The 18,928-nt window shown below is 44.7% G+C and overlaps 1 protein-coding gene across 6 annotated transcripts in view; it reads left to right on the forward strand.

The window, feature by feature from the left end:
• The window catches only part of FAM149B1 (family with sequence similarity 149 member B1), a 45,855-nt gene extending 28,071 nt beyond the window's left edge, over positions 1-17,784 (forward strand). For 4 of the 6 annotated variants that reach the window (XM_040436983.1, XM_040436982.1, XM_040436984.1 and 1 more), the window contains exons 13-16: positions 3,348-3,468; positions 11,482-11,560; positions 16,030-16,149; positions 16,272-17,784. In XM_040436983.1, coding sequence (XP_040292917.1) covers positions 3,348-3,468; positions 11,482-11,560; positions 16,030-16,149; positions 16,272-16,345 — 394 coding nt within the window. In that variant the 3' untranslated portion in view covers positions 16,346-17,784. Of the gene's footprint in view, positions 1-3,347; positions 3,469-5,837; positions 5,910-11,481; positions 11,561-16,029; positions 16,150-16,271 lie in introns of those variants that run through there. The other 2 variants (XR_005779810.1, XM_040436986.1) reach the window with 2 other exon arrangements.
• Positions 17,785-18,928: the final 1,144 nt, after the last annotated feature.

The following is an 18,928-nucleotide window of genomic DNA, read 5'->3' on the forward strand; positions in this document are numbered from 1 at the left end:
CACCTGTGCCCGGCTGCAGCCATGTCGTTTAGGTGCCCAGCGCCGCCTTCTGAGCTGAAATCGCCGCCCTCTCTTTCATGCGATCCGCCTACCTCACGTCATCACTGCCTCTCTAACCACCGCTCGCTTCATCCAGATCCCGCAAGCTTTGAACCAGGCTGTAGGAGGTTGGATGGCTGGGATGGGCTGTAATAGGGCAGTCAGAGGAGGTTCGAGCGAAGTGCATCGGCCGGCGCATGCGCACTTCGCTATAAGAGGCCGCTGCCAGTAGTCCGCACGGGCACATCAGGATATACCTAGGGCGCACGCGCGGGATCTGGATGAAGCGAGCGGTGGTAAGAGAGGCAGTGATGACGTGAGGTAGGCGGATCGCATGAAAGGGAGGGCGGCGATTTCAGCTCAGAAGGCGGCGCTGGGCACCTAAACGACATGGCTGCAGCCGGGCACCTTTCACCACGAGACGTCCCCTTGGACACATTTTGAAGTGATTGACAGGTGATATAAACCGCTTTTTTATGAATATAGAGCCACAGGGGCATTTGATAAACTCACTTTAGGATTCTGTGGTTTACAAGGGACATCGCCATATGTTTAGCTTATAGGGCTCATTTCTGATGACAGAATCCCTTTAAATGATCATTCTGATTCCCTAGAAGCCATTGTTAGCAGTGAGAGAACTATATATCCATTTAGGGTACTTTCACACTTGCGGCAGAGGATCCAGCATTTATTTATTTTTTCACATTTTTTGCAGTCTATGCATGCGCAGACCACAATGCCGGATCAATTTTGCCAAACACTCGGGGTCGTATCAGGCATTAATGCATTTCAGTGGGAAAAAAATTAGATTTTTGTGAACTCACCTGTAAAATCTCTTTCTCGCTTAGTTCATTGGGGGACACAGGACCGTGGGTATAGCTGCTGCTGCCACTAGGAGGCGACACTAGGCTGAAAAGTGATAACTCCTCCCCTTCCAAACTCGATCTTGTAACCTGAGGTTACAATTTCAAGCGTCCACGCATCTGAAATTTGGGCCCACCAAATGTCCTAAAAAAGGAGGGGCGCCCCTTCATGCAGAAGGCTGTTTATTGGCCGAGGGACGAGTGGGCTATGTTCGTGGGCGCCAGGCTGGTTGAGGCCGAAAGAATGGCTTTTTTCGCTGGTCTTGCGTGGAGGACTTGGGAGGGGCTCCTGCCGCCGGACGAGTAACCCTTGAAGCGGCGAAAGGAGTCCGGGCATTTGAGAACTTAGCGCGAAACGTGCGCTTAGATTTGCCCTGTGGGAGGTGGGTACTTTTACCAACTGTGGCCTCGGAGATAATTTCATCCAAACGGGACTCGAATAAACGGGAGTCGGAAAAAGGGAGGCCTGCCAGGGAACGCTTTGAGGACTAATCCGCTGCCCAGACCTTAAGCCACAGTTCGCGCCATAAGGCTACCGCGAGAGCTGATGAGCGGGCCACCAGTGCACCCGCGTCCAAGGAGGCCTCACAGAGATAATTCCCCGCCTGTCAGATTTGCAGGGCCAAAGACTGGAGCTCCGCCAGAGGGAGGTCTGCCGCCAAGTCTTGATTTAACCAGAGTGCCCATTCTGAGACTGCCTTAGCCACCCAGGCAGAAGCAAAAATGGGTCGAAGTGCTGAGCCACTTGCTGCAAACGCCGACTTAGCAAAAAAAAAACATACAGCGATCTACGGGATCCTGGAGGGATGAGCCGTCAGCCACGGGAATGGCGGTGTGTTTGGTGAGACGTGCGACCGAAGCATCCGCCTTAGGCGGAGAGGACCACTTAGACACACAATCCGCCGGAAAGGGATACAGTAGATCAAGTCACTTGGATGTGGTAAAGCGACGATCTGGGCGGTCCCACGCCTTTGCAATGACCACCGAAATGTAGTCATGTAAGGGAAAGGCTTTAGGGCTTGCGGTCTACTTTTCCTGGGAAGCCGCGGCCTAATTTAGCTACCACCGGCCGACCGCGATGCACTTCCGGTCGACCGGGGGGGGGGGGGGAAGGACACAGACCGGAGCGGACGGCAGCCTGCTTGTTGGAAACGGCCGCGGAGACCCCCCGGTGACCCGATAGCGAGCCCTGAGAGGGCACGACCCGAAACGCAGATAGGCCTGAGAGAAGACGGGGCCTAAAGTGGTTCAGTGGCCGGCCAGAGTAGCGGTGGCCCCGGAGGAGCGCGGGATCCACTGTAAGAGCTCCTAGTGGCACTCTGAGGACAGATCACCAGATGTTCTGCCCACCCACTTAGGGGACGCCCGAGCTGGAACTGAAGACCCAGCAGGGGCCCATACTTGAATAAGAAGGTGGGGGGGGGGCGACACCCCTGTGGAACCTGAGAACGGTGAGGTAAAATACTCACCCTTTACCGATTACTCATCCCATCTTCATCCTCCTTCTTTTCTCCCTCCCTTAACGGACCAGCAGGGTCACCTCTTCAGTAGCTGGCACCCGAAGTGGCAGGAGACTGGTATGGCGGGAGGGTCTTCACAGAACCAGGTGACCCTTTGGCTGGCGGGAAAGAGGGAGAGCTGCCCTGGTCCACCTTTTCTTCTGTGGGGAGGTCGGTCGGTGAGGGAAACAGACACCGGTCTTGCTCCCGGGAAGACAGAGAGGCTAAAAAAGGGAAAAATAACAAAAGGAAGCCGCCCTGCAAGCAGGGAGGTCTGCCTCCTACGACACTAAGCTAGAAACTGATATGCTCTCTCCAGGCTGGAGGGGATATAGCCGGCAGGGGAGGAGTTATCAATTTTTAGCCTAGTGTCGCCTCCTAGTGGCAGCAGCAGCTATACCCACGGTCCTGTGTCCCCCAATGATACGAGCGAGAAAATGCCATATCCGGCATTCCGGCAAGTGTTGCGGAATTTTGGACGGAGATAAAACCGCAGCATGCTGCGGTATTATCTCTGTCTTGAAAAGGCAAAAAGACTGAACTGAAGACATCCTGAACGGATTGCTCTCCATTCAGAATGCATTAGGATATAACTGATCAGTTCTTTTCCGGTATTGAGCCCCTAGGACGGAACTCAATGCTGGAAAAGAATAACACTAGTGTGAAAGTACCCTTATACATCTGCACTTGAAAATAAATCTATATGCAGAGAGCTCCCCCTAGTGGCAGCAGAATAAACCATTTGTAGGCTTTTCCTCTCTCCCCTTCAAGTGCACCTCTGCATTTGCCAAGTTGGTCAGATACATGTCAAGGGCAGTAAACTGCATCTTTGCCCCATGTGAAGTAAAGCCCAGCCACGAGTCTTATTCTTGTATCTACTGGTGAGGTTGCCTGGTGTTTGTCATGTTAACTGAGACTAGATTCTTGTTTCTCTTGGTGAGAACAGCCAGACTGCCAATGACCAGCTGCCCTGCTCTCCTGTACCATTTAACCGAAATAATCTTCTGCCACCAATTGGAACTTCGGATACAGAATACCACAACCTGCCGGGATCACAGAGACAAACTGTAAATACTGGAGATAATTAGTGTAAATTTGGTCTTTTTAAATGTTGCATTCTAATAGTACGGGCTGGTTTGATACCACACTGGAAATAATATCTTTGGGGGGGCAATGTACCTTCTGAATGACATGGACATCTATTATGAGTAGGTCACACATGGGGGATGCGGGAAATTTTTTGAAGATAGTTGATGTAATTCGTAGCAAATTTATAAAACGTTGCACACTGTTTGATGCATTTGCCACAACTTTACAAATAACACTTTTCTTTAGAGAGGTTACTCCAATTTAAAAAGAAAAGCACCCCACCACTGGAGTAAGATTGCACCTTTTTTGTGACTTTTTGAAGACTCAGTTGATAAATCTGTTAGGTGTACACCTAATTGACATAGCTAACCACACACACTTTTCCACCCACTTTTCAAAAGTGGTGACAGTGGCATAAACTTCCATAAAAGGCACTTGTTTTGCACAAAATTAGAATGTGCCGAAATATTTGACATTTTTACAGCCGAAACCAGCGGAAATCCAAATGATAAAATCTCCCCTTAGTGTCAGGTGCAAGGGCGGATTGGCCATAGACCTTATAGGGAAATTTCCCAGTGGACCAATGCACAGGGGGCCGCCTGGGCCCTCCTTACGGCCGGCCACTGGAATTTTTTGGGGATGTATTTTGTGCTTTGGCAGTATTTTGTGATGGACTGTGGTATTTGGCTCTGTCGGGGTGGTATAATGTGCCACAATTTGGTATTGCTGGCTCTGCCTTCCATCAATTTGGACCCGACTACAAAACCGGGGCCCACTTTTAGTATTTTTTCCAGGGCCACTTTACGTTCCCAGTCCGCCCCTGGTCAGGTGCAATACTATTTGACAATGTGGATAAGGTTGTGTTTTCACCAGCATTTCTACAATTTTAATTTTACAGGAAAATGTTAATATTGGCATGTTTCTGTTAAGTGAGATTTTTGTGCCATCGCTTGGCTTCTTTCTGGTTAGCAAAATAATATAGGATAGAGATGTGTTCGTATTCAGTTTCATCATAGACCTGTCAGTAGCAAAACCTTAAAGGGATTTTCTAGTGCTTAGATATTGAAGGTGTATCATCTGGATAGGTTCTAAATATCAGATTGGTGGTGGTCTGACACCCAGCACTCCAACAATCACCGGTTTCAGGGCAGCCAATGGAAACTATACAATGGATGTAGTGGGAAGCAGAAGGTCCCGTCCACGGTGTAGTGGCCCTGCCGGGCTACCGCAGCTCCGCTTCCATTCAGGTGAGCTTCAGTAAACCAGTGAAGGAAACTACACTGTAGACGACACTTTCTGTTCTATGTATAGTTTCTTGCGCCGGCAGCTGCCAGAAACAGCTGATCGGTGGGAATGTCAGGTGTCAGGCTCCCACCAATCTGATATTGATAACCTGAGGATAGGTCATCGGTATCTAAGTCCCAGAAAACCCCATTAATGCAGATCACCTAGAAGCTTTATTTCTCTCGCCTGACTGAAGGGTTTTTTTACCTTTTTTGTTTATTTTTTTTTACTGATGCCATAAGGCTCTTTTACATGAGCAAAGTATGGGCAATTATAAGGAACAAACTGAATCTTCCTGATAATTGCCTGATCATGAGCGGAGGTGATAGCTGCATTTACCCCACTGTATGAGAACGAATGATCACTACCCCATTCATTCATTGTGTGCCAGCAGCACGTCCCTGTTTACACAGGACACTGTTCTGCCCACAAGCGAGGGTTTCCTTTGCTGCATAAAAGATGTAATCACACAATGAAAAAGTGCTTTCTCATTTGTTGGGTAATCACTGGCACATTTACACTGGGCAATTATCGGAAACACGCATTTGTACAAATGCTCATGCCTGATAATTGCCTTGATCCTTGTAAAAGGACCATGTGTGGGCATTATATCTTCCAATTAAGGGTCCATTCACACGTCCTTATTTTTCGGTGCGCATCCATTCCACAAGGACCTATTCATTTAAATGGGGCCGCAAAAGATGCGGATAGCACACCGTGTGCTGTCCGCGTCCGTAGTTCTGTTCCACGGCTCCGCAAAAAAGATAGAGCATTTCCTATTCTTGTCCGTAATCGCATACAAGAATAGGCATTTCTATCATAGTGCCGGCCATGTGCAGTCCACAAAATGTGGAGCGTACACGACCGGTATCCGTGTTTTGCGGACTGCAAAACACGGACGTGTGAATGGACACTAATATCGCAATAAAACAAATACCGTAATCGGTTACAACTGTCAGCTATTATCCTCTGTTATTAGTATTACCATTGGTGTTAAGAGTCACTGTCTCTGTGTTCTCTCAGTTCAATTCTGTTAAGTCCCTGAAATATTTTACTTCTACAGATGGTTTGAGTTAATTTGTGACACAGAGGCAAAGTATAGCAGCAGGTCCTCTTAGGTATGCTGCACTGGCATGTGAGTACAACATTGTGTGATACGGTCATGTGCAGCATTATTCTGTTTCATTTAAAAGATATGTACACCTTTGCCCCCATATTGTATTGCTCCAGTGTATCCAAAATAAAACAATATATATGCAAATAGGCTGATTGTAATAGAAATCCATTCATTTTGTGCAGACCTATGTGTCTCCATGGTTACAGACTACAAACAAGCCCAGAGTGTATTCTGATCCTGCAGTCAAGTAGAGGAGGCGCATGGGAAGAACACAGGACTGCAGCAGTTTTTGTTTGTTGTCTGTTACCATGGAGACGCATAGGTGTGCATATGTAGATGCATCAGAGCAATAGAAATGGTTCGAGAAGTGCATGTAGCCTTTAAACTCATTCCATCTGTGTATTTGTGATTATTGTTATATGATTTACATCAGTATTGTCCATTATCTGCATTTGAAGTTGCCTGGAGTCTTCTATTTTCACTACTCATTGCTGTATAACAACTGTGATCATTACGTGACACTAACGACAAATATATAGTTGGAAATTCCTTATTATCTTTACATTAGGCACAGCAACACGGTTAACTGAAGCTAGTCATATGTATGGCTCGCAGCTATCACTGCAGACTCCATAAACATGCAAGTTCAGCTCAGCTGAGCATGCATGTTTATTTCAATGAGGAGAGGGGAGCAGCTGCCAGACACCCATGTCTACCTCCTCTTTCCCATGACAACTACCATCTGGCTTCCATACACATGACATTGTCGTACGTCTCGTCCATGAGTGGCTTGGGCCAACTTTTCTTTCCTGTGTAGGCGACTTCAAGTCTACAGATGTAGCATTTACCCAGCGTGCTACACTATTAAAGGGGCAGTACCAGAGTGACGTCTTATGACCTGTCTGTAAGATAGGTCCCGGTGGTCATAACCACCACTGATCACAAAAATTAGCTCCTCCATTTGAATGCGACTTCCTGAGATAGCCGAGCACTGTACTCAGTGGCTGTTTTCCGGGAATCACCCCAGGAATTGGCTGGGGAAAAAAAACACGCTGTTTTCTGTCCAGCCGAATCCGGCACTCATGCTGGAAACAGATCGGATTCCCGCTGCGACCCATTATATTCAATGGAGTTTGGTGGTACTCTAGCCCTTTTTGGCTATGCCAGATACGATGACCTCTGGCAGGCTGCTCTTCTGCCTGATAGTTTTAACACTAGGGTTAAAATAACCTAAGTTAGATCACCATGGTGCTCACCAAATTTAATTTGTGGGATCTCCACATACACTACGTAGCCAAAAGGATGTGGACACCCCAGCATACAATCCAGGAGCTTCATGAACTCTGTTTCCATGGTCGAGCAGCTTCACACTGGAGATGCGAAAATCTGCTCTCTGGAGCAATGTCAGTGAGCAGTGAAATAGTTAAACATATCTCTACTCAGTAGATTTTTGTAAATTTCCACTGTTTGAGTCTTTACAACAGGGGGCAGCAACCTCCAGCACTCCAGCTGTTGTGAAACTACAACTCCCAGCATGCACCATACATTTCTATGGAAGTTCCAGGAACAGCCAACCAAGTGTGCGTGCTAGGAGTCATAGTTTCACCACAGCTGGAGTGCTGGAAGTTGCTGATTCCTGCAAGTGGGGCAGCCATTGTTTCTCAAAACTGCAGTGAATAAATTGACGTAACCATTCAAACCTGCACAGCAGTGACTAGGGGGATGATGTCGAAAAATGATGTATTTGTTAATTAAAGGGCTTGGCCACTTTCCGGCTACTCTTGATGAATGTGTATGTTAGATGATTATATTACATTTACTAATATAGTCTTTGTTGATATTCTGTGGCATTTTCTATATTTGATAAAGTATTCTCCCTTGTTGGCCAAGTCTTTTGTGCTCTCCTCACAGAGGTCATGTCCATAAATGGCTGCTGATGGAGGGTCATGTGACCAGGAAAATCACTGCACCTGCACTAAATTCTCAACATTGCAAGTGCAGGTGGCAGATGTGGTGTATTTGAGTGGAGGAGACTGAGTGATGTGTCTATAGTTATTTTTGCCTGGTCACATGACCCTTCATCAGCGGCCATCTTATGGACAGAACATTCTTGTGAACAGCACAGAAAAAAAAAGCAAATGGCACAGAAAATGAACAAAGACTATATTAGTAAGTGTCTTATAGTCATCTTACATGCACTATGGTCAAAGGTAGCCAGAAAGTGGTCAATCCCTTTAAAATAAATTCTACGGCCAGAGTGTGGATAATTTTTGACTCACCTTGAATTTCCCTAAATCTGATTTGAGGGGGGGGGGGGGGAAGAGAGAGACTCCTAGGTATTCAGAGACACCCAGGCAATGAGTAAGGGAGTCTGTCTTTTAGTCACATTACTTACATGCTAATGGACGAATCTGAGTTCGGTGGGTGCCCGTAGAATGCTACTTTCCAGAATACGTAGAGAGAGATTTATCAAAACTGGTGTAAAGGAAAACTGGCTTAGTTGCCCATAGCAACCAATCATATTCCACCTTTCATTTTTCAGAGCTCCTTTGGAACATGATTGGTTGCTATGAGCAACTAAGCTAGTTTTCATTTACACCACTTTTGATAGGTTTGGCAAGTTTAATGTGGAGTAACTCAAGTGGTCTGCACAGAGCTCTGACCACTACTGGAATACTGGTAGTGAGCTAGATCTTGTGTCTCTCCTCACAAATACTTTTTGGGTGAATGGGCACAAATTGCCAGAAACAACAATCTGGTGGAAAGCTTTGCCAGAAGAGAAAGGGCCGAACACTGTTGTAAAGGCCATGACTTTCAAATGGGATTTGTCATATAGGTTTGAAGACCCCGGCGTCTACATACTTTTGACCACATAGTGCATGGCCTGAACGAGTTGGCCCTAGTTCTGTCTCTGAGGAGAGCAGGCTAGACATTGGTGAAATGATAAATCGTCTTCTCGCATGTACCGTGTGACTGACCTGTCAGTAGATGTCCTTTAACAACCCTGAGGCTTGCGTCGCACACAGCTTTTTGTGGCAGTTTTTGAGCCAAAGCCAGAAGTGGATCCAGCAGAAAAGAGAAGTAGAAGTTAGTTTCATTCTCTTCCAACCTACTTCTTTCCTTGGCACAAAAAACTGCATCAAAAAGTTGTGTGTGTCCCTACCCTTAAAGGGATAATCCCACAAAAAAACACCTATCCACAGAAGATGTATGAATGTATGGTCGCTGTAAAATTGACACATTTTTTGCATGACAAATATTACATATCTGATAATTCGGCAAATATCAGGTCAATTTAGCCATATTTTTAGTAGCCTGAAGTCATGAAATGTGATGTTTTCTAGATAATTCCTTGTCTGACAGCTGGATATCTATAGGCAGATTTAATGACGTTTTCACAGGCCAATGGTCACATATTTAGTATTGGTCTATACAAATGTGTTGTCCTGTATTAAACATGTGCATTTCGTGTCTATGATTTTCTGTCACTACTGTGTTTCCATCCTTCTGAATGATCATACACTGCCTTGTGAACATATTTACCCCTTGGTATTGTCCTATTTTGTTGCATTACAACCTAGAATTAATGGATTTAGGTTAGTTTGTACCATCTGATGTACACAACATGTCTACCACTTTGAATATGTTTTACTATGACAGAGAATTTTAATGTGCATAAGTATTTAAAACTTTTTAGATAATTTTTTTATTACCTAACCCTGTTATTTCCTCACAAATTAGTTGCTGACCCGTTTGGAGAGCTCCTTGGTCTTCATGTTACTTGCTTAGCAGTGATGCAGGTATCTTTCATAACAGGTTTACTGTGTAGTGTTGAGCGAGCATGCTCGGCACATTGCAGTGCTTGGCCGAATACTTCGGGTGCTCGAGTACAATTTAATACAATGAAAGTCAATGAAAGACCCGAGCATCAAACCAGGCACCCTCTCCTATAAAGAAGAGACGGTGTCTGGTTCACAAAAAAAGGTTAGAAATTAATGGAAACCGCATTAAGAGGATGGCTGGATGCGTCTTGGACTCCTATTATCTATGACATACAATAGACAACCACACAAAGACTATATGCCAAAAGCCAGGTATGTGGAAGCCAACAATCTATCCATGAGACAGATAACAGCCAGCATACCTTACAATGGCAGCCCTTCCAAACCAGCTCTCATCTGACCGAGAGCCAGTAAGCCTCAAAATTGCTTCACATCTGTTGGATGGCTTGGGTGGACCTGCGCACCTAGATCAATATCATTAGGGTGACCAAAAAAATTCTGATTTGTGCTAAAATAATATTCAAGAACCTTTCTATACAGTTTTGTCATGTAAAAACTCATTTGCAAAAACATGGGCATATGGGAAAGACATGCAAATGAGCAGAATCTGCCTTGTTTTTCAGCTGAAAAACGATTTGCATGGAAAATGTGCGATCTACACTACTCATAAACAGCGCAATCTATTGGATTCATAGTCTTGTCAGAGTCCACGGTGTGTGGACTCTGTTGAGCAGGGTGCCCCACTTACTAGCGCCCCAACAAGATAAACAGTGCCATCTATTGGTTTCATAGTCTTATGACAAGACTAATAATCTTGTCATAAGACTATGAATTCAAAAGATGGCGCCGTTCATGAGTAGTGTAGATCGCGAATTTTCCATGCAAATGGTTTTTCAGCTGAAAAACAAGGCAGATTCTGCTCATTTGCATGTCTTTCCCATATGCCCATGTTTATACAAATGAGTTTTTACATGACAAAACTGTATAAAAAGGTTATTGAATATTTTGTTAGGACAATCAGAAAACATTTTGTCACCCTAATGATATTGATCTAGATGCGCAGGTCCACCCAAGCCATCCAACAGATGTGAAGCAACTTTGAGGCTTAATGGCTCTCAGTCGGATGAGAGCTGGTTTGGAATGCCTCATGGTGCACAAGGCTGCCATTGTAAGGTATGCAGACTGTTATCTGTCTCATGGATAGATTGTTGGCTTCCACATACCTGGCTTTTGGCATTTAGCCTTTGTGTGGTTATCTATTGTATGTCATAGATAATAGGAGTCCAAGACGCATCCAGCCATCCTCTTAATGCTGTTTTCAAACCATTTTGATAGGTTTTCCATCAATTTCTAACCTTTTTTTTGTGAACCAGACATCCTCTTCTCTTCCGAGCAGGGGGTGCCTGAGGTTCTCACATTGACTTCCATTATGCTCAGGTGCTCGGTAGAGCACTCAAGCATACCGATGTGTTCGGCCAGAGCACACGAGCACTTTGGTGCTCGATCAACACTATTACTGTGTCATTAATTGGTTGCACCAGACCTTATTTAGAGATTTTATAGCAAAGGTGGTGTATACATATGCATTCACGTTTGTTTTTATTCATTCATTCTTTAAACAAGGTATTTTTTCATCCCATTGTAACAACGTGGACTATTTAGTCAGGTCCATTACACAAAATCTAAATGAAAATCCATGTTAACGTCAGGTTGTAATGCAACAAAACAGAAAAAACACCAAGGGGATTAATACTTTTGCCAACCATTTGTATATTCAGCAGGCAATAACACGCTATTTATTTCCATAGCCAGATGATGCCATGAGGTCCTTTGTCATTTCTGAACACCCAAATCCATTTCGATACAGAAGAGGTTCTGAAGGAATAGGTAATGTCATAATTCGCTTTGCTCTTGGAGTAACAGTAAGATGTCTGTCATCGACATTAGTGTTAACTCTCTTACAAGAGTGGTCCTATTCCCTTTTGGCCCCCAACGATTGCGAAGTGTCAGCATTGTACCACTTTGTCTCCAGACAGCTCCGGTCAGTGGGGAAAGCACTGAAATCCCCAAGAGGTCCCTAGTTAGGTTTCAGGTGTTCCATTACCTTGGATGGGGTGATAAAACATCTCCATTTTTACTAACCTCGAAGTGAAATGTGGCTTCTCTTTCTTCTACAGCAGGTGCTAACATTCATAATTGAATCACAGGTCGCAGTTGAATGCAGTATGTGAGAGGTTAAATGTCCATGATCTGCATTATCACTGATCACAGACAATGACTCTAGGTTTCTACTGTGTAAAGCAGCAGGAACTTGGCAGCTGCGGCGTCTGTTCAACACCAAAACAGCCACCATCTAAAAGCTCCAACTTGCGTTGTACATGAACGCCACGAGTCAAAACGGGTTTAATGATATGCATTGCAAATGATAAGAAAAAATGGAAGCAAAATTCTCAAAACATCTTGATTTATTCAGTATTGAGTATGAGTGCTACGTGTAGAAATACACCAGAGGTGGCTCTAGACTTTGTGAGGCCTTAGGCGAAACTCAAACATGAGGCCCCCCACGAAGATCGTTGGGATGCCCGTGTTCTCCCGTACGGCACCCCGGCTCAGTCCTCAAGAAATAAGCTGTGTCAACCACCACATGGAGCAGTGGTGTGGTCAACACTCCCCCTCCATGTATCTCTATGGAAGACTTGGAGATACACAAGTGCTGTATCTGCGGCTCTCCCATAGATACATGGAGGGGGAGTGTTGACCACTGCTCCGGGCACAAGGAGATCCGGAGTACCATGCAGGAGATCGTGGGGGATCCCAACGGCCAGACCCCCCGATCAGACACTTATCTCCTATCCTTTGGATAGGGGATTTATTTTCCTATCCCGGAGTACCCCTTTAATATGCAGTGACATCACAGTAAAGGGTTAATATGCACAGTGACAACACAGTACAGGGCTTATATTCACAGTGCATATTAACACTTTGAATTAACCCTGGCCCAGTTCTCTAAATCGGCCCTCCCCCCACACACTGCATTTTGCTGTACTTGCTATACAGCAGCACATACCTGTCACATCCAGGGCCTCCAGGTGACGTCTCCTCAGATGTAGATCTTCTGTGTCATCATCTTCTCCATTTGGTCCGTACAACTTCTTTCAGCCGCCTCGTCTCTGCAGAGTGTAACACACAGACATCTTAGCTTCCTCACATTTCTATCATCATCCCCCAACCTGGAGTCCCCACAGTGTGATCCGGCTGCTCGCTGTGCCCCCAATATCCCCAAATAGAATAGCATTCGGGGCACTGGAGCTCAAGCCCCGAATGTTTTGACTTAAGGATGCTCCCACCCGTCACAAGTACAATTTATACTTGCGCCGGTGTCGGGTGGGAGCCAGAGCGAAGCCCCCACCAGCGCGAGGCCTTAGGCGGTGGCCTAATGGAAGAGCCGCCTCTGAAATACACCTACTTACACGCCTTGGCATGAGATTTTTAATGGTTGCCTGGGGAATGTTCTGCCACGCTGAATGCACTTGGGCATGCAAATCATCAAGATCCACTCCTGGCAACTGTCTTTGCAACGACGTGCCAGATGTGCTTAATGGAAGACAAGTCTGGAGAGCACAAGCAAAATGTGGCTTGGTGTTGTCTTGTTGAAAAATGGCTCCTGGGACACTTTGGAGAAATGTCCGTACCACTGGTTCCACGACTATACAGGTCCTTCTCAAAAAATTAGCATATTGTGATAAAGTTCATTATTTTCTGTAATGTACTGATAAACATTAGACTTTCATATATTTTAGATTCATTACACACAACTGAAGTAGTTCAAGCCTTTTCTTGTTTTAATATTGATGATTTTGGCATACAGCTCATGAAAACCCAAAATTCCTATCTCAAAAAATTAGCATATTTCATCCGACCAATAAAAGAAAAGTGTTTTTAATACAAAAAAAGTCAACCTTCAAATAATTAAGTTCAGTTATGCACTCAATACTTGGTCGGGAATCCTTTCGCAGAAATGACTGCTTCATCTCTTCTCGTTGTGCAGCGTTTTCTGCCACACTTTTTCCTTCCCACAGACTTCCCACTGAGGTGCCTTGATACAGCACTCTGGGAACAGCCTATTCGTTCAGAAATTTCTTTCTGTGTCTTACCCTCTTGCTTGAGGGTGTCAATGATTGCCTTCTGGACAGCAGTCAGGTCGGCAGTCTTACCCATGATTGCGGTTTTGAGTAATGAACCAGGCTGGGAGTTTTTAAAAGCCTCAGGAATCTTTTGCAGGTGTTTAGAGTTAATTAGTTGATTCAGATGATTAGGTTAATAGCTCATTTAGAGAACCTTTTCATGATATGCTAATTTTTTGAGATAGGAATTTTGGGTTTTCATGAGCTGTATGCCAAAATCATCAATATTTAAACAAGAAAAGGCTTGAACTACTTCAGTTGTGTGTAATGAATCTAAAATATATGAAAGTCTAATGTTTATCAGTACATTACAGAAAAAAATTAACTTTATCACAATATGCTAATTTTTTGAGAAGGACCTGTATGTAACCATCTTTGTAGCACCGAACCTGAAATGAAGACTAGAGAGTTCTGGCTACCGTACATTATGCTAACCTAAACCATAATCCCAGAAGTAGGACCAGTGTGGCGTTCCCTTGTGAAGGCCTCAGCTTTGTTCATGGGGTCTCCAGACCAATCTGCACTTATCATTGCATCCAAGATAAAAACAGACCTATTCACTGAAAAGGATAGACCTCAATTGCCATCTTGCTGTGAACCATAATAGCCTTCGAGAGCGGTTGTGTGGAGTCAGTGGAACACCTATAGCTGGATGACTGGCTCGTAGCCTATTGTCATGCAAATGCTTTCCAATGGTTTGTGTAGAGTGTTTGCCTCCCTAGGCTTGGGATGTGATATCCAATTTCACTTGCAGTATAGAATGGATCACTACGTGCCATTCTTCTAATCAGACAATCCATCCGTGTAGAGGTTCACCTCTGTGCACCCCTTGCTGTCATTCTAGTTTGTTGTTCTCCCAAACACTAGGACACGCAACATTGAACAGTGCTGACATCTTAGCCTAGGGCCGTAGCAAGCTGCCAGAGAGATAAACCAAGGTCCCTCAGTCCATGTATTCTGTCTCAGTTTGCAACAAGTGATGATAACTGGAATGTTGATGAATAGGAGACATCACACATCATCCTACATGACTTGAGCCAATTTTTAAAGTTTCATGTGGCTAAAAAGATTTGCTTTTATTCCCCTCCCACATGCCACAGATTGGAGCTTGAAAATGTGGTCACTTGCAGATCATAGCGACACCTGCTATTTCCTCGATTTGCAAAAGGCTGGTGCCACATGTTCCTTTTTTTTATGCTGTTTTTGAAGCCAAAACCAGAAGTGTATCAAGCAGGAGTGAAAGTATTAAGAGCAAATACTACTACTTCACTTTTTTCAAGCCACTCTTGGTTTTGGCTTCAAAAACTGCATAAAAAAGCCTGGACGTGTAGCAGCCCCTTAACCTTACAGCCTGTCCTTCTTGGTGTTGCAGTTTCAATGTTGAGGAGTGTAGTAGCTGCAGATATCTCACAATGTATTTTAAGCTCATCACTGTTTTATGCTATCACTATACTTGTGATCTATTTTGAAAAGGGGTCCTTTAACAGCACTCGACTTTGTAGAGAAAAATGTAAGTACTCTTGCTTTAAAGAGGTGGGCCCATCTAATAAAACCTTTCAGATTGGAGCACTTGTGTGGTGACTAGCTGATTGTCATGGGTCCAGCTCATAGGCCTCCTCCAGCAGAGCTGGTTTTAGTGGGGGGAAACTGTGGTCAACCAGGCATTTCCAGTCTGTAGAGGAAATGTATTAGTACAAATCAGCCACTTAAATCAATGGCCATCCCTTAATACATGGATGGCTTAAAGGGGTTTTCTGAGACTTTAATACTGATGACCTATGCTCAGGATAGGTCATCATTATCTGATCGGTGGGTGTCTGACACTCGGTGCTGATCAGCTGTTAGAGAAGGCAGCTTTCTCTAGGCCAGTGATGACACGTTCATCTGTCACGTGGCCTAGGAGCAGCTCAACCTCATAGAAGTGAATGGGGCTGAGCGCGATACCAAGCACAGCCGCTAGACAACGTACAGCGCTCTGCTTGGTAAGCACAGAGAAGGCCACAGCGCTCACAGGAGAGCCAGTGCCTTCTCAAACAGCTGATTGGCCCAAGGATAAGTCATCAGTATAAAAGTCTTGGGAAGCCCTTTTAAGTCTGCTGGAGCTCACTAAAGGGGACATTACATAACTAGATTATAATAATAATGTGGTTCTGATTCTTCTTCTGTCTCCAGATTCCATTAGTATTGGAGTAACTGGCATCGGGTTAAGTATTGCCAGCTCCTCAGCCAACTCTTTACAATGGGGCCAATCCATAAATGAGAAGAAAGAGGACAGAGAGGATCCACCCTCAGGTCAGTAAATGATAATCACTGGACTGCAACTGTTCTGAGAACATAGGACCATTAAACATACAGGTGGGATTATGAGGGGGCTTCATTGCAGTACTGAATAACACTTTTTTTTCTGTGTTAAGGAACCCCACTGCATTTAATCATGAAGTCTCATAGCAGAGGAGGACCTCTTACCAGAAGCAGACATGGACTTTAAGAAGTTCAGCCTATGAGTACAGTGTCAAAGACTAATGTGTATGTTTTGTAATGCAAAGGATGCCAAATTTCCACAGCACTGTCGGGCATTGATGATTTGTTGGTTCTAACATTTGACGAGACCCTCAGCTGGCTAGAACTGGATGTGTGCTCACAATTAAAGGGGTTGTCTGGGTTCAGAACTGAACCCGGACCTAACCCAATTCTTTACTCATTCAGCATGAATTTCATGCTCTGATGCTCCCTCTTGCACTGTGCTGCATCGCGCAGGGCAAGGGCTTTTTCTTTACCTCCAGTGATGTACCAGGTCTCACTATGTGTATGCTAGGCAGAGGCTTCCGCCTAGCAGTGAGCCCAGTGACGTCACCAGTACTAATGGATGGTCTTTAAAAAGGGGCTAGGGCAGCGCTATACCTGCTCTGAACCTGGACAACCCCCTTAGGGCCTTATTCAGATGGCCATGATGTGGGTGAATTTTAGAGTCTATATTGCAGCTGCAAATCCTGGCCTAACCATGGGTTTAATGATCAAACTAACAGCCTCATAGATCCTTTACCTAAAGGAGAAACAAGGATCATAAAAATTCTACCTGTGGAACGTCCCTTTTTTCACTTTCATGCCTGTGTGAACTCCTTGCTGCGGTGCCGACCCATTGACTTGAATGGGTCCACGATCCGCAACAGATAGGACATGACATATCTTTTGCAGTGCAGAGGCATAGACCTGGAAGGGCTTCGGAGTGTTTCAGTGGGCTTTCAATCTGTGCCACCGCACAAGATAGGACATTTCCTATTCTTTGTGGTATGTTGCGGACCCATTCAAGTCAATGGAGCAGAGTTCACATGGCTAGTGCTTGTGTATTTCAGACTCGCTGTATACATCCACAGCACGGAGGCCATGTTTATCTGAATGGGGCTTAAGACTGATAATCTGACGTGCCCATAAGAGTTCTATTAAACACTAAGGGGGAGATTTATTATCTCACTTGCGCCACTGAAAAGTGGTGTTAAAAAGTTGCAAACTAGGCATTTGCGACCATTTAAAAAAAATTGTCCATGCACCCTTTAGGGAAAGCTGCGACAGTCACCCCAACAAATGTGTCTTCATTTATGCCAGTTTTATGTCACAAATGAAGCCAGAAATCTATTGCAGCTCTGAGCAGTCATAGATTTCTGTTTAGAGACACAGTTTGCAGGAGGATGCGCCTTGTCATAAGTTAGGTGCATCCTCCAGTGGCGCAGGAGATAAAGACTGGCGCAGAAAGTGCTGGTCTTGACTTCGGATGAAACATGCGAAGTCGATTCGTATAATACACTTGGAACCGAACCAGAGTTTGGGAAATGTAGTAATTAATTTATGAAGTTAATATGCAAAGTTTTGCAAGACTTCGCAAAGTAATACATTCTAATACTGTAAAGAGCACTCGCTCCGTACAGTATTCAAACTTAGGATTATGCGAATAGACTTCAGATGTTTCATCCAAAGTAGATTTGCTCATCCCTATTGACTGCATTAGAGCATAAAATAAATGCACAAAATAGAAAAAAGGCTCCAGCACCAGGCGTAGACGTTTCAACAATCCCGATCTTTATTCACCAACATATTCCAAATGGATACAGCAGTCAATGGCACTGGCCCCCACTTAATCCCAGTAGATCTACGCTTTTCGAACAGTAGTGTTCTTAGTCATGATCCAAAGTGTTTGACATGTTCTGAATTGAAATAGGGTTCAACTCCAGCATCCCCCCCCCCCCCCCCCCAAGGAGGAGTTTGGGAAAACAGGGTGCACACAAAATCAATCAGACCCATGAGAGACACCTGTACAAACATGTTCACCCGTGACATAAAATAAATGGGCAACAATCTGGCACTGCTGCCATAGACCTTGCAGTATGGTTCTTCTCAAAAAATTAGCATATTGTGATAAAGTTCATTATTTTCTGTAATGTACTGATAAACATTAGACTTTCATATATTTTAGATTCATTACACACAACTGAAGTAGTTCAAGCCTTTTCTTGTTTTAATATTGATGATTTTGGCATACAGCTCATGAAAACCCAAAATTCCCATCTCAAAAAATTAGCATATCATGAAAAGGGTCTCTAAACGAGCTATTAACCTAATCATCTGAATCAACTAATTAACTCTAAACACCTGCAAAAGATTCCTGAGGCTTTTAAAAACTCCCAGCCTGGTTCATTACTCAAAACCGCAATCATGGGTAAGACTGCCAACCTGACTGCTGTCCAGAAGGCCATCATTGACACCCTCAAGCAAGAGGGTAAGACACAGAAAGAAATTTCTGAACGAATAGGCTGTTCCCAGAGTGCTTTATCAAGGCACCTCAGTGGGAAGTCTGTGGGAAGGAAAAAGTGTGGCAGAAAACACTGCACAACGAGAAGAGGTGACCGGACCCTGAGGAAGATTGTGGAGAAGGACCGATTCCAGACCTTGGGGGACCTGCGGAAGCAGTGGACTGAGTCTGGAGTAGAAACATCCAGAGCCACCGTGTACAGGAAATGGGCTACAGGTGCCGCATTCCCCAGGTCAAGCCACTTTTGAACCAGAAACAGCGGCAGAA

This window comes from Bufo bufo, chromosome 6, assembly GCF_905171765.1.
Source record: "Bufo bufo chromosome 6, aBufBuf1.1, whole genome shotgun sequence".
In the NCBI taxonomy this organism is placed as follows: domain Eukaryota; kingdom Metazoa; phylum Chordata; class Amphibia; order Anura; family Bufonidae; genus Bufo; species Bufo bufo.